The sequence below is a fragment of the Solanum verrucosum genome, unplaced genomic scaffold (genome assembly GCF_900185275.1).
Source record: "Solanum verrucosum unplaced genomic scaffold, falcon-dt-bn FXZP01000183.1, whole genome shotgun sequence".
In the NCBI taxonomy this organism is placed as follows: domain Eukaryota; kingdom Viridiplantae; phylum Streptophyta; class Magnoliopsida; order Solanales; family Solanaceae; genus Solanum; species Solanum verrucosum.
The window spans coordinates 212334-236182 of record NW_026020430.1 but is presented as its reverse complement, the minus strand read 5'-3'; the positions used below and the strand labels follow the sequence as shown (position 1 = coordinate 236182).

The 23849-nt window shown below is 36.0% G+C and overlaps 3 protein-coding genes across 3 annotated transcripts in view; 1 reads left to right on the top strand and 2 right to left on the bottom strand.

The window, feature by feature from the left end:
* LOC125807988 (ribosome-binding factor PSRP1, chloroplastic) overlaps positions 1-8553 on the bottom strand; it is a 207560-nt gene extending 199007 nt beyond the window's left edge. The window contains exon 1 of the mRNA XM_049487749.1: positions 8544-8553. The gene's annotated coding sequence lies outside the window, so the exon portion shown is untranslated. The remainder of the gene's footprint in view (positions 1-8543) is intronic.
* Positions 8554-10283: 1730 nt separating this feature from the next.
* Positions 10284-20061, top strand: LOC125807640 (anthocyanidin 3-O-glucosyltransferase 4-like). The gene is made up of 3 exons (XM_049487375.1): positions 10284-10722; positions 10876-11094; positions 19464-20061. The coding sequence occupies exons 1-3, from the start codon at positions 10284-10286 to the stop codon at positions 20021-20023; spliced, it is 1218 nt and encodes a 405-aa protein (XP_049343332.1). The 3' UTR covers positions 20024-20061.
* Positions 20062-20639: 578 nt separating this feature from the next.
* On the bottom strand, positions 20640-21629 carry LOC125807652 (late embryogenesis abundant protein At5g17165-like). Its single transcript, XM_049487388.1, has 2 exons — positions 21506-21629; positions 20640-21238 (listed from the first exon to the last, which is right to left on the bottom strand). Exons 1-2 carry the CDS (start codon positions 21622-21624, stop codon positions 20977-20979), a joined length of 381 nt encoding a protein of 126 aa, XP_049343345.1. The 5' UTR covers positions 21625-21629; the 3' UTR covers positions 20640-20976.
* Positions 21630-23849: the final 2220 nt, after the last annotated feature.

Below are 23849 nucleotides of genomic sequence, written 5' to 3'. Positions count from 1 at the left end.
AAGATATTAACGAACAAAAACATAGAAAATTAAAGGGGGTGACATGAAAGTGTCAAATATCAAATGGGGTTTTTGTCACAAGTAGTAAAAATAGCAAAAATTAACAAGAAAATCAAGTATGGGGAAAAGTTCTTGGGGTGTGACCGCAACAAAAGTTGAGATAAATCATTGGGTACATGCTTTCGATAGGAAATTTGTAAGATAATTATAGTGACTAGGCTAAGCTTTAGATGGAAATAAGTTCCCTCTCGGGCAACTTACCCCAACTTCAAATGGGTTCCTCTCGGATACCCATTTGCCGCATGAAGGCCAGCCTACGCCTTACCCCACTCACTCTCTCAAATTGAGTGTTAGGATATGGGATTAAGGCTCACCCTCTCGGGCTGAACCTCATGTCGACCCACTCTTTAGGCCATCAGTCTAGTGGTCTTGGTTTCGCGACCTCTCTCCTGAGCAAGCTGAAAACACATGGATGGTTTTGTATTTGCAACTACAAACCCATTAAATTAAACCACAACCACTAGGTGAAATCACCATTAAAATACATCTAACATATCAGCAAACAAGACCCAACAATAATATCAACACATATTTGCTAAATCATACCCCGAGAATGGGGTTTTTAGCCACACATCAAGAAATAACAAAATACACCTAAAATGATAATAAAATCAAATGGGTATAAGGAATTAAACCTTGATTTAAGCAAAGGAAGTAGAATGGAGAAGACACACTTCAAACTTGGGGAAGATGAAATCCTTCTTTCTTCAAGTCTCCCAATAACCCTCTCCAAACTTGAGGTAAAATATCCAAAAAAGTACTATTCTATTGTGAAAAATAATAATAATGGTTCAACTCCCTTAAATTAATAAAGAGTTTAGTATTTATAGACATCAGAAATTAGTGCTGGAGGATAGCTTGGCGAGGTTAGTCGAGTTCGCCGAATGACTCGGCGACTCACCCTTCTTCTGTCTCATCACTGTTTCGTTCTTGCCTTCAGCATCTTCATGTTCTGGACCATTGGGAGGTATAGTACTGCTTTGCAGAACTATTCGATGAAGCGTCGACTACTCCTTTCATCGCCTTTTTTATCCTCTTCATTCAGGGCTTCGTGTACTGGAACAAAGGGCGGAATATGTCGCTTTGGCGACTCGCCAAGTGTGCTTGGTGGAGCTCAGGGTTCAGCTTCTTCGTTCTTTTTAGCCTTTTTGTTCCTTTTTGTGCCTAAGCGTCCATGCTTCCGGTAAAACTTCAAATACCTGAAACTTTTTCATCAGATATTGAGGCAAAATAAGCATTCGAGGACACTATTTCTATCAAAATAAAGCCCTAAATGAGTCCAATATGTGGAATCATCAGCCATGCAATAAAATCCTTAAAACATGCTAAAATAATAATTTAGTTGAAACACATAAATTTGCCAAGTTTGAGAATCACCATGCACTTTCAATGTAAAAAACAATTCATAGCATATTCATTATATAAATCCTCATAACACAGTAGAACCATTACCTTAGTAACCCTAAGGTATACATGTGCAATGTATGGTTGGCATCCCATAATACCAACCATACTAAGTACCCCTTTGAGGCAACCTTAGTCATACATACCATCTTTAGACCTCATTATAGTCAGTAGTCGTTGATAAGGAAATAGTCATGTACATTCACTTGAACATAAGGAAAGTCATTCATAGCAACAATCCCTTCAACATACATGCATACATTCATACATTTTCATAGTATTAGAAACCACCCCATAACCCCTTTCAAAGTCTACTTGTGCAATGTAAAAGTGAAGTCCCATACCCCCACTCCTACTAAGTAAGGCTCATTAAGAAGTCATGAGTATAGTTCGTGTCATATTCATAATCATTTCATGTAGGGAAAAATAGCCTTAACCGACATAGACCATGTGAGCTACATGGAATCCGGTGTCGTGTAACCCCACACCAAAAAAAAGTTGTCCTACTTGCCTAAGGTAGAACTAAATGTATAGCTTTTAGGTGGATCCACTAGCTAAAGACATGTATGGGCACATAGTTACGGGATATGGAGATTGCTTCTAGAAACCCGACATATTGTATTGGCAGAGGAGCTTCCATCTCATGAGAATAATTTAGATGACCCGGACTATTGTATTGACGGGAGGGCCTCTACCTCATTTTCTATATCCACTCGGTGCTAAGCATTATTTCCCATATTATACATAATTAGTCTTTGAATTGAATTTACATGTGTGAAGGGGTATCTTGCCATTCATTCAACACAACCCATAAAATAGCTCATAGATTTATTTAGGTGAGAATGGACTTTCAACTTTAGAATCATCATTAATATGTGAGTAAACCTTTCACATTATGTTCATAGTGTTTCATAAGAATAGCCTTTCAATCAACACAACAACATTATCATCAAACTAGACAATTCATAATAGTCATGTGTAAGGGTAAGGGGAGAATGATTTTTTAACAATACCACAATTTACCCAATAGTCATAGGATCTTCTCTTTCTAAGTGAATCATAAGTTCATATTCAATTTTCATCAACATGTACAAACTCTCATAATTTACCCTTCAAGGGTCATGAATCATGTCCCACAATCACACCTAGAACTACTACAATAGGCATGAATAATAACATGATTTCAATAACTAAAATACCATCGACACAATTCATGAAATTGGATCATGGGGAAATTCATGGGTTCATGGGGGATTTTATCATAAAACCACCAATAAACAACAATTCAATCATAATAATAGACAATTAACTCATTGACATCGTTTTTAGGAAGAACCCATGACCTAGATTGAAAACCCTAGATTTGAAGAATCTACTAATTTGAAATTGAGTGATTTAGGGCTTCATGGAAGAATTCCATGAATCAAGAGCCCCATACCTTGATTGAAGATTTCCTCATGAATTAGAGTTGAGAAGATGAGTTCTTGAGCCCTAGCATTCAAGTTTTTGTTCTTCTTCAATGGAGGATTTCTAGTGAGAGAAATATTGTGAGGGAGAGGATTTTGGGAATGATTTGGGTGTTGTGAATTAATGACTTGAATTGGGTGAATTTGACTTAAAATCAACTTATATAGTACCCCTAAAAATACCCAAAACGACCTCACTTTAATTGGACTTAAATAGGAAAAGACTTAAATGACCCTCACTTAGTGAACCCGTCCAGGCCTCACGAGCTCCTTCACCAGTCATGGTGAGGACCACAATTTGTGGTCCCCCTCGTGAAGGTTGGGCAGTGGCTAGGCACTGCCTTAGGCTCACAAGCCCAAGGCATTACCACGAGGGGATCCGTGAGCCATGGTCCTTGAGGCAGTAGCTAGGCTACTTTGTGCCTTAAGCTACTTGCCCTAGTAATCTTCACGAAGGGATCCACGAGTCGTGGTCAAGACCACGAGCCATGGTCCTTTCTGTGAAGTTGAGGCACTAGCCAGGACTTTTGGTAGCCATTTTTCCATGGCTAAGGAAGGTTCACGATCCACCTTCATGAGCCTTGGTGTGGACTACGATCCGTAGTTCCACTCGTGAAGGTGGGGCAGTGTGCTTCAAACTAGTGGCAGCCTTGGCCTTTGGCTTTGGCTTGGCCCCTTTGCTTTGGCACTTGCCCCTTGGCCTTGACTTTAATAACCTTTGTACTTGACGTTCACCCTCACGTTTAGGCTCTAGTTTATCGTATCATTTTCCGGAGTGTTACATTATCTCCCCCTTGGGAACATTGTCCTCGAATGATGATTTAGACACCTTACGGAAATAAAGACTCAAGACTTAGCAGCCCATCATGCATGCAACATCAAAATAATTCACAATTCAAGGGAGGAAACATCAACTCCATCTTAAGACTCGTCATTTAACATAATCATAGGAGGAACTACCTTCTCCAACAAAATAAGCTCAACACAACATTATGGATCCAATATGTCATTTCACCACAAGCATAGCAAAGTATGTTCATAAAATCACCTCATGAATTCAAAAATGCCATCATCATACTAAAATGCACAGTCACATGAGGGACACATAATTCATAAAACTCATTTTTTTACCAAACATGAATTTCATCAAGAACATGTATAACATAAGGAAATCATATAGAACACATATAGCACACATGACTCCCTAAACATCAAACTCAAGGGAACTACTTACCTCAAGCTTGGATAGGAGTAGAAGGAAAAATATGAGGATAGCAGAACTTCATATCGGCCTCGGCCTCCCATGTAGCACCCTGAACTAAATGATTCCTCCATAACACTTTCACGGAAGCTATTTCCTTATTCCTCAACCTTTCAACTTGACAGTCTAAGATCTCTACTGGGATCTCTTCATACAAAAGACTCTCATCAACTCCCAAACCTTCTAAAGGAATGATGGATACCGGATCACCAATACACTTCTTAAGCATGGAAACATGAAATACCAGATAAACTGGAGCCAATTCATTCGACAACTCTAACTCATAGGCAATTTCCCAATACGCTTCAAAATTTGATAGTGACCCACATATCGAGGACTAAGTTTCCCCTTCTTGCCAAACCTCATCTAACCTTTCATAGGTGAGATTTTTAAGTAGACCCAATCATTAACCTCAAATTCTAGATCCCTCCTTCTAACATCGGCATAAGACTTTTGTCGATTTTGGGCGTTCCTCAACCTTTCTCTAATGAGTCAGACTTTTTCAATGGCCTCATAAACTAATTCGGGACCAATTAGAGCAATTTCACCTACTTCAAACCAACCAACCGGAGATCTACACCTCCTACCATACAATGCTTCAAAAGGAACCATGGCAATACTTGAGTGGTAACTATTATTGTAGGCAAACTCTATTAATGGTAGATGGTCATCCCAATCACCCTTGAAGTCAATAACATATGCCCTCTACATATCTTCTAAGGTTTGGATGGTACGTTCCGCTTTCCCATCGGTTTGGGGATGAAAAACCGTGCTAAGCCTAACCTTAGTACCAAGCCCTTTTTGGAATTCCTTCTAAAAGTGTAAAGTAAATTGAGTACCTCGATCCGAAATGATAGATAAAGGATCTCCATGCAACTTCACTATCTCCTTGATATACAATTTTGCATAGTCTTCCGCTGAAAAGGAAACCTTGACGGGAATAAAGTGGGTGGATTTTGTCATTCTATCCACAATAACCCAAATAGAATCATGTTGCCTTCGAGTACGAGGAAAACCCACAACAAAGTCCATGTTCACATTCTCCCACTTCCAAGTGAGAATATCTATATATTGAGACAAGCCTCTCGGTCTTAGGTGTTCGGCCTTAACTTGTTGACAATTCAAACATTTAGCTACAAAACCCGCTATATTATTCTTCATACCATTCCACCAATAGACTTCCCATATGTCACAATACATCTTGGTGGCTCCCGGATGAATAGAATACCGCGAACCATGAGCTTCGTCTAAAATGTGCTCTTTCAAGCCATCAACATCTGGAACACATAACCAACCTTGGTACCTAAGAACCCCATCTCCCCCTTGGTAGAAAGCCTCAATGGACTTGTTGAGCACCGACTCTCTCAATTCCACTAAAATAGGATCAAGGTCTTGATTTGCCTTAACATCCATTACAAAGGATGATTTGCAACCATTGTGGACCAGGACACCACCCTTGGTGGAATGCACTAGTTGGACACCTAAATGGGCCAACCTATGAACATCACGAACTAACTCCTTCTTCTTATCTTCTACATGGGCCACACTACCCATGGAGAATCGACTTAGGGCATCCGCAACTACATTGGCTTTGCTGGGGTGGTAAAGGAAACTCATATCATAATCCTTCAAAAGTTCTAACCACCTTCTTTGTCGGAGGTTCAAGTCTTGTTGGCTAAACACATATTGGAGACTCTTGTGGTCGGTGAACACATCAACATGCACCCCATATAGTTCTTCTCATGTATCTTGAGTTGCCTTGAAGCATAGGCAATTACTTTCCCATGTTGCATAAGGACACATCCCAAACCCACTCTAGAGGCATCACAACAAAACCATCGGTACCCTCCGGCAAGGTCAACACCAGAATGGAGATAAGCCTATGTTTCAATTCTTGGAAGCTTTTGTCACAAGCTTTCGACCACACAAATTTAGCCTTCTTTTGAGTTAAGGCCATCAAAGGAGAAGCAATAGAGGAGAACCCCTCAAAACACCTCCTATAGTAGCCGGCCAAACATAAAAAACTTATAATACCAGTTGGTGATAAAGGTCTAGGCCAACTCTTGACCGAGTCTGTCTTGTTTGGATCTACCTTTATACCCTTGTTTGACACAATGTGACCAAGGAATGCTACGGACCTTAGCCAAAATGCGCATTTACTAAACTTTGTGAATAATTGATAATCCTTGAGGATTTTCAATAATATCCTCAAATGGTCCGTATGGTCACTCTCACTCCTAGAATAGATCAAGATGTCATCGATAAACACAATGACAACATGTCAAGAATTGCCGGAAAACCCTATTTATATAGTCTATGAATGCCGCCGGGGCATTAGTTAGGCCATATGACATCACAAGGAACTCATAGGGCCCATACCTAGTTCGAAAAGCAGTCTTAGGAATGTCAATCCCTCTCATCCTTAGTTGGTGATATCCCAAACGAAGGTCAATTTTGGAAAAGTAGGTAGTCCCTTGAAGTTGGTCAAATAAGACATCAATTCTAGGAAGTGGATACTTGTTCTTAATGGTCACCTTATTCAATTGCCGATAATCAATACACATTCTAAGAGTTCCATCTTTGTTCCTAACAAACAATACCGGAGCACCCCATGGAGAGATGTTTGGTTGAATAAAACTCTTGTTAAGCAAATCTTTTAGTTGCTCTTTCAACTCATTCAACTCCGTCGGAGCCATTCTATAAGGAGGAATAGAGATAGGTTGCGTAGCTGGGATAAGATCAATACCAAAATCTACTTCCCGTTCGGGAGGAATACTGGGCAAATTATCAGGAAAAACTTTTGAAAACTCATTCACTACCGTAACTGACTCTAGAGGAGGGGTTTTGGATTCAACATCCTTCACCCTAACAAGATAGTAAATGCACCCTTTGGAGATCATTTTGCCAGCTATAAGACAAGAAAAAAATTGACCTCTAGGCATAGAATTTCCACCCTTCCACTCTAAAATAGGTTTATTAGGAAATTGGAATTTAACCACCCGGGTTCTACAATCAATAGATGCATCACATCAAAATCTAGCATGTCAAGTTCTAACAAGTCAACAAGAGTAACTCTATGGGACAAAGAAATGGGACATCTTCTATACACCCTTTTAGCCACCACCGAGTCACCAACCGGGGTAGGAACTGAAAAAAGGTTCTAATAATTCCTCCAGAGGAACATCAAACCTCATTGCCACATAGGGCGTCACAAAAGAGAGAGTGGCACCGGGATCCAATAATGCATAAACATCAATAAGAAATACTTGCAACGTATCGAAAACCACATCCGAGGAGATCTTTTGGTCACCTCTATCTTGGAGAGCATAAAATTGGTTCTTCTTGGGAGCATCGGAATTTGAACCACTTGGAGGAGTTTGTTTATCTTTTCTTCCCTTGGCCGCACGTGTTGGGCAATCTTTCAATTGATGCCCACTCTTACCACTACCATAGAAAACACCCATGCCCGCAAGACATTTACCATCATGTTTTTTGCCACACTTGGCATAAGCAGGCCTCTCCATGGAAGATCCACCACTATTGCTTCCTTGAGGCTTAGGGTTAGAAACCCTTCCTTTGTTACCCCTTGGAGCACTAGAGGAGCTTTGGTTGGAGAACTTTCCCTTGAACCTTGGTCTACCTTGACCCTTGAATATACCCTTGGAAGAATTTCCATCATTGGTCCTTGCCCTTTTCACTTCCTTATTCTTCTTCTTAAGCCTTGACCCTTCAAGTTGTTGAGCATAAACCATAAGATGTGATATTTCCATGTTGTCATGAAGCATTGTCGCACGACATTCTTCTTCAATTGAGTCGAACACCCCCGTCAAGAATCTACTCATTTCGTCCCTCAGATTTGACACTAGAGAAGGAGCATATTTAGACAATTGAGTGAACTTGAGGGAGTATTCTTGCACACTCATGCCCCCTTGATGAAGATTGATGAATTCTTTAACTTTAGCCTCTTTCAATTCCCGGGGAAAATACCTAGCAAGAAATGAGGTTTTGAACGCTTCCCATTCTATAGGACCCGCTCCAACCGGCCTATTAGCCTTCCATTGAGTGTACCAAACTTGAGCAATACTCTTCAATTGATAAGCGGCCAATTCTGCTTTCTCTACCAAACTCACTCCCATGATGTCAAGTATCTTGAGAACCTCTTCCACAAACTCATAAGGATCCTATCCCACTTTGGAACCATGGAACTCTGGAGGATTCATCCTAGAAAAATCTTGAACCCTAGAAGCGGCCGAATTCATATTTGGATTAGTCGGAGCAATAATTTCCCTTGTATCTTGGGTCGTCATGGCTTGAGCTTGAGTTATCATGGCTTGAGCTTGAATGGTTACGACTTGAGTCAATATATAGAGAGCCGTCTTTATTTCCACATTTGTCATAGCCCTCTCATCAATAGGAGCTTGAGGACCTTAGCTTGTGGAGCTTGGGGAGGAACTCCCTCATTCACATTCTCTTTTTCCATCTTTCTTGCATTTGCCCTTCTTGTATTCATAGCCTATAAACACAAGAGAAGGGTTAGCAAAAGGACTTCATAGAGTTAAAAATCTAAAGCACGACTAAGGAGTAATAAATGAAGTGAACTTTCCTAAACATCTTATAGCCTCTCATTCATAAGTGTGGCGCGCTTCACACTCATGAACAAGACTCTAAAAGATGTGGTTTATGAGACATCGACCTAAAAATCAATCCCAAAACCTTATGCTCTAATACCAAGTTTTTCACGCCCAAGGGGTACCCCTTAGATGCAACACGACGTACTTGACCCCGAAGGGGTCTCATATAACCCCTTAGCATACATAAACATAAGAAAATAGAAATGATGCGGAATTAAAAAATTTACAATCGAAGTCTTCATAAAATCGAAAGAAGTCTAAACATTGTCTCATAATCCATCTACTACAATAGAATGGCAATAGGGTCACAACCCTTTACAATCAAAAGTCTAAAAAGTAGAATATAAGAAAGTAACTACAAGTGAATGACATTTTGTCCTTGAACCATGAGGACTCACCACAAGTCTTGGAGATAAGCAACCCAAACCTTAATCAAGGAAGTACACTTCACACGCCGGAACCTACACTTTGTAAAAATGTAGAAGAAATAGGGGTTAGCACAAATATGTACCAAATATGAAAGCCATGCAATAAAATCCTTAAAGCATGTTAAAAAGGACAGTTTAGTTGAAACACATGCATTTGCCAAGTTTGAGAATCACCATGCACTTTCAATGTAAAAGACAAGTCATAGAATATTTATCATATAAATCCACATAACAAATAGAACCATTACCTTAGTAACCCTAAGCTATAAAGAAAAAGACACTCACCAAAAGATATTTAGTTTGTGAATCATTTATCTTGTTTCCTTGAGATTCAAGTTTGGCTTGGAGCAATTCTTCAAAGAAAAGGATTTCGTCGATTTTCCGCTGCAAAACATAAGGTACACAATTCGTCGACTTCTTTCTATAAATCCTACAAGTTATATATAAAGTATAATTAAGTGATTGGTGACTGTATTGCCACATAAAAAGGAACTGTTGTCTCATAATGTGCCTCGCCAAAAAAATTAGTAATATTTTTTATCATAGTATAAGTTATCGAACTTAAAGTTAATCTTACAAAAGTCGATCTTTTATTGGATGATTGAAACTGTGAATGTCAGCTTAGACTTGAATGACAAAATTGATTAGCTATCATGTACACATGAAATAGAGACGACTGTAAGATAGTTAGCTGACTTTATCACATGAAATGTCGAGTTGCATATGGTCAGATTTTCTTAATTACTTGAATAATTGCTCAAAGTGCCGTAATGGACTGCTATACTTGAGGCTACAAGATTAATTTAATGCAGATGTAAGCCCTTACATCATAACCTTAAAAAGTAGTAACACTACTAATATAATATAAAAGCACATTTAATCTTTATTCATTTGCAACTATATCATATTAAAGATGGTTACATAGCAAGAGTTAAACTTTGTTTTGATACCATTACTTGTTGCAAGTCATATCATACCCATGGTGGACATGGCAAAATTGTTAGCACGGAGAGGCGTGACTATCACTTTAATCATGACGCCCCTCAATGCTATCCGATTCACTGTAGTAATTGATCGTGCCATCAGTTCTGGACTCCTCATTCGGGTACTTGAACTCCAGTTTCCAGCTAAGGAAGCAGGACTGCCCGAGGGATGTGAAAGTGCGGATCTTCTACCAGCTCTAGCCTTTCGAAGAAATTTCTTTGCTGCAATTGATATGCTACAAGACCAAGCTGAAAAATTGCTTGAAGAGATGAAGCCTAAGCCAAGTTGCATTATTTGTGATACTCATATTGCTTGGGCAGCTGAGACAGTTGATAAGTTTCAGATTCCAAGAATTATTTTTGATAGAATGAGTTGTTTCAGTCAATTATGTATGCATAATTTGTACATCATGAATGATCAAAGTGAAATCCCTGAATCAGGGCCTTTTGTCATCCCTGATTTGCCAGATAGAATTGAGGTAACTAAATGTCAGCTGCCTGGAGCATTCAATCCAGGAACACATTGCATACAAGATATTCGAGACAAAATATAAGCATCTGAAAAAAGAGCCTATGGGGTTGTAATCAATACTTTCGAGGAGTTGGAACAAAGGTACGTTGATGAATTCTGAAAACTTAAAGATGGAAGAGTTTGGTGTATTGGACCTTTGTGTCTCTGTAACAATGACAATCTAGATAAAGCTCAGAGAGGGAATAAGACGTCATTTGACAAGGAGGACAGTTTAAATAAATGGCTTGATTCTTGGCAGCCTGAGTCTGTTGTTTATGCATGTCTTGGGAGTCTCGACTGTATTACAATTGTACAATTTGTGGAGCTAGCTTTAGGCCTGGAAGAATCAGGTTGTCCATTCATTTTAGTCATAAAAGCAGGGGAAGGACAAGCACCAATAGAGGACTGGATATCAAAAAATAGATTTGGGACAAGAACAAAAGAAAAGGGGCTTTTGATCCGCGGCTGGGCACCACAAGTATTGATCCTATCACACCCTACAATTGGAGGGTTCTTGACTCATTGTGGTTGGAATTCGACCCTTGAGGGGATCGTTGCTAGTGTGCCTATGATCACTTGGCCTTTATTTTTCGAGCAGTTTATGAACGAGAGATTCTTAGAACATGTCTTAAAAACAGGTGTGAGTGTTGGATCTTAAGGAGCTATGCATTTGGGAGAGGAAGAGAAGCCTGAAGTCCAAGTGAACAAAGAAGAAGTGACTAAAGCCATTAAAAAGGTGATGGACAAAGAGAAAGAAGGAAATGATAGGAGAAAAAGAGCGAAAGACGTTGGACAAATTGCAAAAAATGCAATAGAAAATGATGGATCTTCTCATCTTAGTTTAATACTTCTAATCAAAGAAATACAAGAATTCCAACTCAACAAATCTTAAAATGAAGATGCACAAGTAGTATGGAATGTACTTATTTGAGAATTATAAAGTGTTATCAGACAGAGTTTAATGTAGTAATTTAACAAGTCAGTTTATGTTGTTTATGTTAACTCATGTATTCAGATTAGCAAACCAGAAATAATAAAACATGAAAAGAAAAACACAAAGAATTATCTGAGTCCACAGAACCCACTGTGTATCCTTAAGAAATTTAATCCCCTCAAGTACCTGAGGTTGCAGATTAATTCCTCCCAAGATAAAACGGATTAACCAGTAAAGAAGTAGCGATAACGAACTGAAAATGACAGCAACGAATCACACACATAGACACGATCGATCGATTTTGTTTTGTAAGAAATGCATGCAAAAGAAAGGATGAATTCAATGCTGAAAAATGGGAGAAAACCTCTCTATTTATAGCCAACAAAGGGTAAAGGTCACAACCCTTTGGAAAGAAGACAACCTTTCAGAAAGGTCACCACACTTTGGAAAAGGCACAACCTTTCAAATAGTCACAACCCTTTAGAAAGGACACAACCTTTCATAAAGGTCACAACCCTTCATTTCATGTTCACACCTTTAAAATCCAGCAATCCCCCAAATAAATAGGGAATGGCTATTGTTAAAACATATGCATGAAAAATTGTGTGATTCGTAATTAAGGATTGATGGCCTCAGGATAAGTGGGTTTCCCTTTGAACTTTCCATAGTGAACATATATCGAATATACTCGGTCAATCGGTAGATTTGATATCTTTGAACCGTCGAGCTTTAGTGTATACCTAGACAACATAAGTCACACAATCAACCCTTGAACTGTTTTTGGTTCTCATTGTTTTGTTCGTTTCAGCCATGAACACATCTTGGTTTATAAGTGCGTAGAGAACTGGCCTTACCGGATTCTCCTTGAAGCGGCTTACACTTCACACTTACATAGGTGATTTATAAATATGTTATCCCGTAGAAACACCATTTGATATACCCTGTATCAAACTTAGAAATCATCAAAAAGTCCTAATGCATTTATCCTTGTTACTGAGCATTGTCTTATCATGAGAATGGACCATAAAAAATATTTTGACAATGTTAAACCGTCACCAATGACTTTGTTTGATCTCTTTGAACCTAGATCTTGGGATCTCCAGTCTTCTAGGTGGAGTTACCGCCACAATGACTTGTTCTAGGCCATAGTCCCATTCCCTTTGATAATCTATCAACTACCTCTCTAGTTAGGCCTTTTATAAGTGGATCCGACACATTATCCTTTGACTTTACATAGTCAATTATGATAATTCCACTAGAGAGTAGTTCTCTAATGATATTATGTCTACGTCATATATAACGAGACGTTCCGTTATACTTCATGCTTCATGCCCTACCTATTGCAAATTAACTCTCACAGTGTATGCATACTGGAGCTAAAAGGTTTGGGCCTAAAATCTTTCAAGAAATTTTGGAGTCATTCAACTTCTTGACTAGCCTTATCTAGAGTGATAAACTCAGATTTCATAGTAGAGCGAGCGATACATCTCTATTTGGAAGATTTCTAAGAGACTGCTCATCCACCAAGAGTAAATACATATCCACTCGTGGATTTTACTTCATTTGACATGGTGATTCAATTTGCATCACTATATCCTTCCAATACTGTTGAATATTAGTTATAATGCAAAGCAATAGTTTTTTATGTATGTTTTAAATACTCCAAAACTCTTTTCATTGTCATCCAATGAGTATGATTGAGATTACTCGTGAACCGACTAAGTTTATTAATAGCATATGCTATATCTGATCGCGTACACTTCATGATATATATCATACTTCTCAATACTCTAGCACAATCAAATTGTAAGTCACTTTTGCCTTCATTCTTTTGAAGTACAAATCTCACATTTATTGGAGTCTTGACAATATTGAAATCCAAATGCTTGAACTTGTCAAGTACATTTTCAATCACATCAGTAATTTAATGTCTTTCATATCGAAGTTACTTTCTAGCATATGCTTAGTAACATTTATGTCAGAAATGTCTCTTTTGATGATCAACGTGTCATCAACATAAAAATAAACAATGACCTTGTGATTTGGAGTATTTTTAATGTAAAAACATTTATCACATTCATTAATCTTGAATTCATTTGCCAACATAGTTTGGTCAAACTTCGCATGTCATTATTTTAGCGCATTTTTTTAGTCCACAGAGTGACTTAACAAGTTTACAGACTTTCTTTTCTTTATCAGAACCACAAAGCCCTTGGGTTGTTCCATGTTAATTTCTTCCTCCAATTTTCCATTTAAAAAAATGTTTTCACATCCATTTTGACGAATTTGAAGGCCAAATTTCGCAACTAGCGCAATTAACATCTTAATTGATGTAATCCTAGTTAGTGCTATTATCTGTCAAACAAGGCTTTCTTATTGTCTAAAGCCTATGACAACAAGTCTGTCTTTGTATTTATCAATAGTTTCATCAACTTTCTTTTCCTTTTGTAGATCCACTTTGAACCCAAAAGTTTATTTCCTGAAGAAAGATCAACCAACTCTCAAGTATGGTTGCTCAAGATTGAATCTATCTTACTATTGACAGCCTTTTCTCAAAGAGAATGAGTCCACAAAGGACATAACTTTTAGAATATATGAGACTCATTTTCAAGAAGAAATGTTACAAAATCAAACTCGTAGGAAGTAATTTGTCCATTGACATTTACTACACCTCTGAATCTCTTTATTAAGTACATTCTCCTTTGGTTCTTCCCAAGGTCGTTTCGGCCCTTCACTTGACTATCCGACGGTTCGTACTTATGAACCATAAATCGACATGCTTTACTATTTGTAGCATATCCAATGAACATACAATCAAAAGTCTTAGGTCCTATTTTGACCCGTTAGGGAATAGTTTCCTCATTTCCATTTCTCATATGAAATAGACTGTATTGGAAATTGTTTGATCACTCTCTTTCAAGAGTTATTGCTTGTATAAACTTTAAGGGACGACAAACAATTCTTTATCAGGATACAACAAAGCCTGAACAAACACAACTTTTTGTTGCTCCCTTTCTTAACAAACAAAAGTTTTTTTTTTAATTTGTTACTCCCTTTACTAACAAACAAAACTTTTTGTTTCTCTCTTTCTGAACAGACAAATTTGTTGTTGTTCTCTTTTGCTATAATGATAGCACCCCCCACAAATTTTGTGGTAAACCTGAACTTATAAATAGGACATTCAACATTTCCTTCAAAGTTTAGTTTTTTCCTGTCAACAATTTCATTAGATTGAGGTGAGAATGTGCAATAATTTGATGGATGATTTCATTTTCCAAATATATTTCTGCAAAAAAAGATTCATATTCTCCACATCTACCACTTCTAATCATAACAATCTTTTTATCCAACTGTTTCAACTTCAGTTTTATATTGCCAATATGTTTCTATTGCTTCATCCTTACCATTCAGCAAATAAACATAACAATATCTAGTGCAATTGTCAATAAAATTTATGAAACACTTTTTCCCACTATGAGATGGTGTTGACTTCATATCACAAATGTCAGTGTAAATCAATTCTAAGGTATTAAACTTCCTTTCAACAACACATACTTGACATTTTGATTTATTGCACTAGAAATTAGGTAAAACTTCTAAGTTGATCAGTTTTTGCAAGGTTTTGTAATTGACATGTCCCAAGCATTTATGTCACAAACAATTTGATTCAAGCAAGTAAGAACAAACAGAAATACTAAGTTTGAAAAGACCTTCTGTGAGGTAACTTTTTCCCACAAATATTTTGTTCTTTACTTTTTATAACTTTCTCAAATACAGACATTGTTTTAGAGTCAACACCTTGTCATATGTCCTTTTCAGAAGGACTTTTCCATAACATTCAATTTGTTATAGAATTACTCATGATCATAGTCTCATCGGTCCAATAAGAGCAATATGACCCAAATGTTTGTTTTACAACACTAACATAACAGATCACTTTTCACCAATGTTCATGTCTATACAAAAAAAAAAAAAAATTAATAGACATATCTTTTCATGAAAAATCATAATATTTTAAGTGAAACTTTTTCATCAAAGAATACAATTCTTTTGAATGAGTAATATAATTTTGTGGTTTTATACTAGTCATATCATATACTAATAAAGAGCGACTCAACGTTCACAATATCAAATATACTCCAAGAATTTTGTGGGTCTAAAATAATACAAGAATGTCATTAAATTTCATATCTTGTACTTTCAAATTTAAATTAGATAGTAAGACTAATTTTGTCTTTATCACAAGTAAAGAACCCCCCACATTTTAAATATGTTCTCAAAAATATTTTTCAAGTATTTGAAATTGTTTTCCACATATTTTTTTTCCATGCTTACACATTGGCAACACAAAGCCTTCTTTTGGAGATTTAATCCATATAAACACCCATTCCAGGCACAAAAATCACTAATTTTATGCCACTAGTGTTTTCTTTTCCCGTTTTGTCACACAACTTGACAAACCACTTAGTATTTAGAATACTAACAATAAAGATTCAATCTTTATACAACTTGTTTCTAGTTTAACGATGAAGTTTTTATATTCTTCTAATCGTTGACCGAATGAACCTTGAATTCTGATGAAGTTTTAAAACTCTTCGAATCAGTTTCACATTCAGACAGAATAGTAAACCAAAAAGGTTTTAATCTCCAGAAACCTCAAATACAACACTGTTTCGAGCTAACAATGAAGATTTTATCTTTTTCAATCATTTAGCCTTAATATTCCTAACGAAGATTTTGTACTCTTCAAGTAAGAATATTCATTCAAACAGAGTATTTAACAAATTGGTGAAGTTTCTATATTCTTCAAACCAATGCACAATCAGATTTGTTCGTGAAGTTCTTATATTGTTCAAACCAAAGGAGTAAAAAAAAATCTCCCAAAGTCAAACACAATCAAATTTCACATGGAGTAGAAAACTACAAAAGTTTTATTTTTCCTCCTCTAAACAGAATACATATTAATAATAATAAAGACATATTCCGAGATCATCACATAATGACCATCTATCCTAACATTTATGAAATAAATTTCATAACTTATAAAGGATAGAAAAAGAAAATAATAATCAAGAGAAATAAAGATAGAACCTAATTTTTACTCTCATTGAATCATATTCTATCTGTCAGCAATAATTCCATGCAAGTCACTTTTCTTGCTAATTTTTTTTTCCTTTTTTCAGTTTCCATCATATTCCTATTTTCCTCAAGAAGATATTTAATTTCAAAAAGAAACTAAACTCATGTTCAAATATTGTTAGGAGACAACATTTGTTCATTTACTTCTTCTCATAGTTATATAAAACCAAGAATATAGGTAAAAACTTAAAATGTTCATCTTAGCCTTTATGCACAAAATAAATTTTCTCATTGAAAAGAAAACTAAAGGGTGCAATGCTTGAATGCACTTGGGAAGAAAATAAAAATAATCTTACCCATCCAAGGAAAACTTACTACAAAAAATATACTCGAACATATTAAAGTAGTAGTAATTCATCCCAAATCTTTTTTATCATATGATAAAATAATTCTATTTTTCTTCTTTTTCTTTCCCCAATAAAAAGAACACAAAAAATATAAGTAATTTCCTTACCACAGAAAATACCAACATTAAATTTCTTAAGCTTGTTAACTCTTGTATTCAGATTAGCAAACCAGAAATAATAAAAGATAAAAAGAAAAACACAAAGAACTATCCGAGTCCACAGAACTCATTGTGTGTCCTTAATAAATTTAATTCCCTCAAGTACCCGAGGTTGCAGATTAATTCCTCCCAAGATAAAACGGATTAACCATTAAAGAAGTAGCGGTACCTCAAACTTCGATAATTTCAACAAACTCAAAATGACAACAATGAATCACACACATAGACAAGATCGATTTTGTTTTGTAAGAAATGTATGCAAAAGAAGGGAAGAATTCGATGCTGAAAAATGAGAGAAAACCTCTCTATTTATAGCCAACAAAGGGTAAAGGTCACAACCCTTTAGAAACAAGACAACCTTTCAAAAAGGTCACAACACTTTGGAAAAGGCACAACCTTTCAAACGGTCACAACCCTTTAGAAAGAACACAACCTTTCATAAAGGTCACAACCCTTCAGCATAGTCACAACTCTTCAGGAGAGTCACAACCTTTCATTTCATGTTCACGCCTTTAAAATCCAACAGTTTAACAATTAGTTTGAGCCCACAAGTTACTTGTGTGGTCTTAAGGAATTATAACCGCGGCCATACAAATCACAGAACTCCAACGAACTCAAATGGCATAGCAATGAATATAAGCACAAAAAATTCTCCTCTTCATTACAGATGAGGGAGAAACGATTTTTTTTCAAATATCTTTTTTTCCTTCAATACCATGACTCAATAATTGATCTGATGCATAATGTAGACAAAATTGATTAGTTGTCATAGTAAATACACATAAAAAGGAAAGGACACGCTTTGATATAGCAAGTCCCCTTCTAAAATGAAATGTACTGCCTGGCAATTATTGGATTTTTCTCACCTCTACACATGTGACACAAAATTCTGACTGTTATTGGTCCCTGTCTTTTTCTTATTTTCATTTTGCTCCTTTCTTACCTAACTTTAACATCATATAAATGACACTATGATATAATAACCAATTTTTTATCATGTCATGAACGTCTAAATGACATAATAACCTTAATTAACTCTTCACAAATATGTGGTGAAGAGTTTTCTGAGGTGAAGAATTTGCACTTAAATATAACTGCTGGAGTTTGATGGAAATCAAAAGTGCTCATTTTCTGAAAAAACGTGAAGGAGCAAAACTACTCAATAAACTATAGCTTTTTCAGTTCTTACTGAGTAAAGATGACAACGGTGCCAGCATTGGCAGAGCTAAACTTTGTTGTGATTCCTTTACTTTCTACAAGTCACCTTATACCGCTGGCGGACATGGCCAAATTGTTAGCGCAGCAAGGAGTGACAGTCACGTTAGTCACGACAGCTCTAAATGCCGCCAGATTCACTGCAGCAATTGACCGTGCCATTCGTTCTGGACTCGTCATTCGGGTAGTGGAGCTCCAGTTTAAAGGTAAGGAAGCAGGACTTCCAGAGGGGTGTGAAAACCATAATGATGTGCCTGGTCTGAACTATCGAAGACAGTTCTTTGCTGCAATTGATATGCTGCAAGAACAGACTGAGAAATTACTTGAAGATATGAAGCCTAAACCGAGTTGCATTATTTCTGATGCGTATGTTGCTTGGACAGCTGATACAGCTGATAAGTTTCAGATTCCAAGAATTGTTTTTGATGGAATGAGTTGCTTCAACCAAATGTGTAAGTATAATATGTACATCTTGAAGGATCAAAACAAAATACCTGAATCAGGGACTTTTGTCATACCTGATTTGCCAGATAGAATTGAAGTCACTAAAGCTCAGCTGCCTCCCCATTTCAATCCAGCAGGAACAGTTGTCATACAAGATATTCGTGACAAAATAAGAGCAGCTGAAAAAAGAGCATATGGGGTTGTGATCAATACTTTCGAGGAGTTGGAACAAAGGTATGTAGACAAATTCCGAAGACTTAAAGATGGTAGAGTTTGGTGCATTGGACCTTTATCTCTTTGTAACAATGACAATCTTGATAAAGTTCAGAGAGGGAATAAGGGATCATTTGACAAAGAGGACATTTTGAAGAAATGGCTTGATTCTTGGGAGCCAGAGACTGTTGTGTATGCATGTTTTGGGAGCCTTGGTCGTATTACAGTAGTACAATTTGTGGAGCTTGCTTTAGGCCTGGAAGCATCAGGTTGTCCATTCATTTTAGTCATAAAAACAGGGGAAGGACAAGCACCAATAGAGGAGTGGATATCGAAAAATGGATTTGAGGAAAGAACAAAAGAAAGAGGGCTTTTGATACGCGGATGGTCACCACAAGTAGTAATTCTATCACACCCTGCAGTTGGTGGGTTCTTGACTCATTGTGGTTGGAATTCAACTGTTGAAGGGATTAGTGCTGGTGTACCTTTGATCACATGGCCTTTATTCGCCGAGCAGTTTCTTAATGAGAAGTTATTAGAACATGTATTGAATATAGCTGTGGGTGTTGGATCTCAGGCAATTGTGCATTTGGGGGAAGAAGAGAAGTTTGGAGCCCAAGTGAGCAACAATGCAGTGACGGATGCCATTAAAAAGGTGATGGACAAGGAGAAAGAAGGAAAAAAGATTAGAAAAAGAGCTAGGGAGCTTGGAGAAATGGCAAAAAGAGCTGTAGAAGATGGTGGATCTTCTCATCTCAATGTCATGCTTTTAATCAAGGAAATACAAGAATTCCAACTGAACCAATCAGCTAAAACTGCACTTGTTTGATTAGAAAATGTTACGATTGTTATTTCTGTTTCATGTTTGTGTTTCGTACGAAGGATGTCATTTATTTCCTATGTGTTATGTTGTTTGGTTGGTGAATGAAAAGTATTTTTAAGACACAATATTTACTGCATTTGCAATTATATTCCTACACAGCAATGAAATTGCTGTATGAACAAGAAAGCGCTCCCCCTTCATCTTTTCCTCTCTTGCTAATTTATAGTAACCATGTTAATCTATTCTATGTCACTCCAATTTGTTTGATGTTCCCAGAGGATTTTTTTTCTCCCTTTTGTCAGGAAAATGATATTACATCAGGCAACATGGCTTCAGATATTAGATGCTCATTTCTCCAATTAAGAATCCAAAGTAACTAATAGGTCTCATTCATAGAAAACAGGCAACATAGAGAGTGAGCATATGCTTCTCATGGATGCATTGTTAATTATATTCTAATTTCTGTCAGTTTCTCAAGATAAATACACATGATTTTTTTTCGAAGTTGAGGGGTGCACGCGCGTACCTCACCTATAGGACAGTCGAGTATTCTGTAATATAATCCGATTAAGCTAGCTAGAAGGTTATTTTATTGTTGTTATTTCTCTATAACAGTCATCCTTTATAACAATAGTTCATTATAATAGTCAAGTTGTTTTTGGAACCAACTTTTAATCTTATGTTCTATTACATATTCTCTATAACAATATTTTGGTATAGCAATCAAACTTTTTTTTGGGACAAACCACGATGTTACAGAGAAATTTGATCGTATGTATTGCACCATATGATCATTTAAAAGCAGCCCACATAGAGTGGCTAGTTTTATTCTATACTTACTCCATATTGTACTTCCATTAATTAACTAAACATATCACATATTCATAGAACACAACAAACGAAACACCTCTTTCACCTTCCCTACTAGTAGTATTTTCTGTTGTAATATTTTGTGAAACTTAAGTATGACTAGGCTTCTCCAGATCCTCAAGATCGCGAAAAAATGTCTTTTGTTCCAACACAGAATCTACAGTGGAGAATTGAGAGCCATATTCACCGTATTTTATAATGTGATCAGTAGCTGGCCCAAATACCCCGGTTTGGGGATGAGGAGTCCAGTACTTGTACTTGTCTGATTCTACCTCGATTATTTCATCAGGTACCCACGATGACACATATTCCTCTGGATTCTTGTCATACACTGACGTGTGCACCACCCTCCTGCACATCACTTAATTAGATTTTTTTTTAAAAAAACAAATTGAAAGTAATTAACTCGAACTGATCAAGGGCGGAGCTAGAGAGAAAGTTACAGCTTCAGCTAGAACTCAGTAACTTTAATCAAAATTTTATATTTGTGTTAAGAAATTCACTTAATACGTATAAATAAGTATTTATCCAAAATACTGCAAGTTGATGTTTATGAGAATTCAGAATTCATAAATTCAAAATTCTGGCTCTAAAGACTCCGCAAAGTTCAGAGTATACCTGGCAGAGAGGCCAGTAGATGATGAGTTGGCAGAATTTCGAGCACTTGAATAAGTTATATGGTTCACAAATCGTTTCCCCAAGCTCACCAGTCCACGCTTCTGTAAATTAGTGGCCATGCAAATGCAATATATACAAAAAAAAATCTGAAAAAAAGAAGATATTAAGAATGGCTCTTAAACAGTAATTATAAGGAAATTATGAACTAATTATAAGAAGAGCAAAGTATACGTTATGCCGATCTGAGTTCTCTTATTTATAATAGTGAAAACACGGGAGAGAATGGAATCTCTGTGTGCGTTTCATATGTCACTCGAAAAAAAGAGAGGAAAAAGTTATTCAAATGGGTGACCGTGTTAATTTAGCATATGATTTAATAGTATAATAATATTAAATCTAGATAAAAATACATAACTTAATTAAATCGAGATAATATTTTTGTTGGACTTTAAAAAGTAAGAATGAGAAATGAAATGTTTTTTTTTCCTTTTTGAAAAGACACGAAGATAAAGATGTAGTTTGAATATCTTTTGATATTGAATGAGTTGTGGCTTTTCCGATAAGTTGTGGCTTTTCTGATAAGTTATGAATTTTTCTAAGGGTTGCTATTTTTTCGATAAGCACATAATCATACTAGTCTTTGTTGACTATAAATAAAGTGATTTTCTCTCATTTTTTATATATATAGTTTTTCTCTGGTCTTCTTCTTCTTGCACTTTTTTTTTAAAATTAGTCTTGTGTGATTTATTGTTATTGTCGAGTGATTCGGATGTTGTTCACTAGAGTTTGTGGTATGGCTAGACTGGTGAGCAAATTGTTTTATCTTAGAAAGATATACTTTATTACCTCGAATACATTAAGGGGAATAGTATTTTTAAAGACACACGGTAAATTTAATAGGACTCGACGTTTATCTAATTCAAGTTATTTTGATTATTATCTTTTTGTTCTTTGAAATACAGATTGAATAACAATTTATATATACAACACATGTCAAACATTTATTAATTTGATACATATGATCATATGATAAAAATGACAAGTTTCTAGATTGGTAATAAACTTTTTAGAAAAATGTATATATATATATTATAACATCTTAGATAAATTTCATATTGAAAATATATGTATTTTATACTATAAATCATAACATAAATTCAAATAGACTCAGAGGCGAAGACAGGATTAAGAGTTTGGGGTTCTAAATTCGTTAATAACTGTCAATCAATTTTGTTAGGGATACACAAATTAATATACATATATATTTAATTAATTTTTTAGTACAAATATAGGACCTATGGAAAAATTACTGGGTTTATCCGAACGCATGAACCTCACCTAGCTTTGCCTCCACAAATAGTGCACATATTTTTGTATACGTCCAATAACATTTGAGCTAACTTTTTTTTCATCACGCATTCTCTTATTTGGTCCATTTTCACCAAGTTAGGCATTCCGTTAGTTTAACGCAATATCCATGCTTAATCATTTTAATTAAAATCGTACAACAACGTTACATAGAATTAAATCTATAATAGGGATTGCCAGGATGTAGAAATAAAAATATTAATATTATTATTTTAGAAATAGTTTATTATTAATGTTGATTACTCATGGAAATTAAAGTTGCCCATAATATAATCTCCGTGTATAATCACTAACACGTTGGTTCCGTTAACATCTCCTATTTTACTTGCGACTAAAATTGTAGCCTGCAAACCACACAGGGATGTAACAACCGCACTAGGCAAATCAAGCCCTATGCGATGACTCGACTCAGAAGGCATTGAGGTGGGATCAATCCCGGGTCATCCATGTAGATAACCACCCTCCAAACTAACTGATCTATCTTGAAGGACTCAATATTCATAGTTATAGGGGTGAAGCATTATATTTTTGAGACGGACACCAACATGTTTTGTGATTTGTGTTATTAGTACGTTTATTTCCTTTATTTTGATTTTCTAAATGTAGTTATTTTAAATTATTTGTCATTAATATAAATGAGTTGTAATTTAACCAAATTGTCCTTAATTCCGTATATTAAACTTTTTAAATTGGTACATTTGTTTGGTGTAATCGTAATATTCAAAAGTTTAAAATTCATTTTTAGAGTAGCTAGGTTCTTCCAAATCCATGGGCAACTCTGGTGTGTAGCAATTAATTTCCACTTTTCTACAACAACCGTTAAACTTGATTTGTTTAGAAATAAAACCATAAAAGAAATAATTTAAAAAAGAAATCATTGAGAGCTTTGATATCATAACTCCATCCAAATAAATTTAGGCGACGATTGCGTTTTAGTTATCCATCTCACTGTAGATTATTTACTAAATTACAAAAT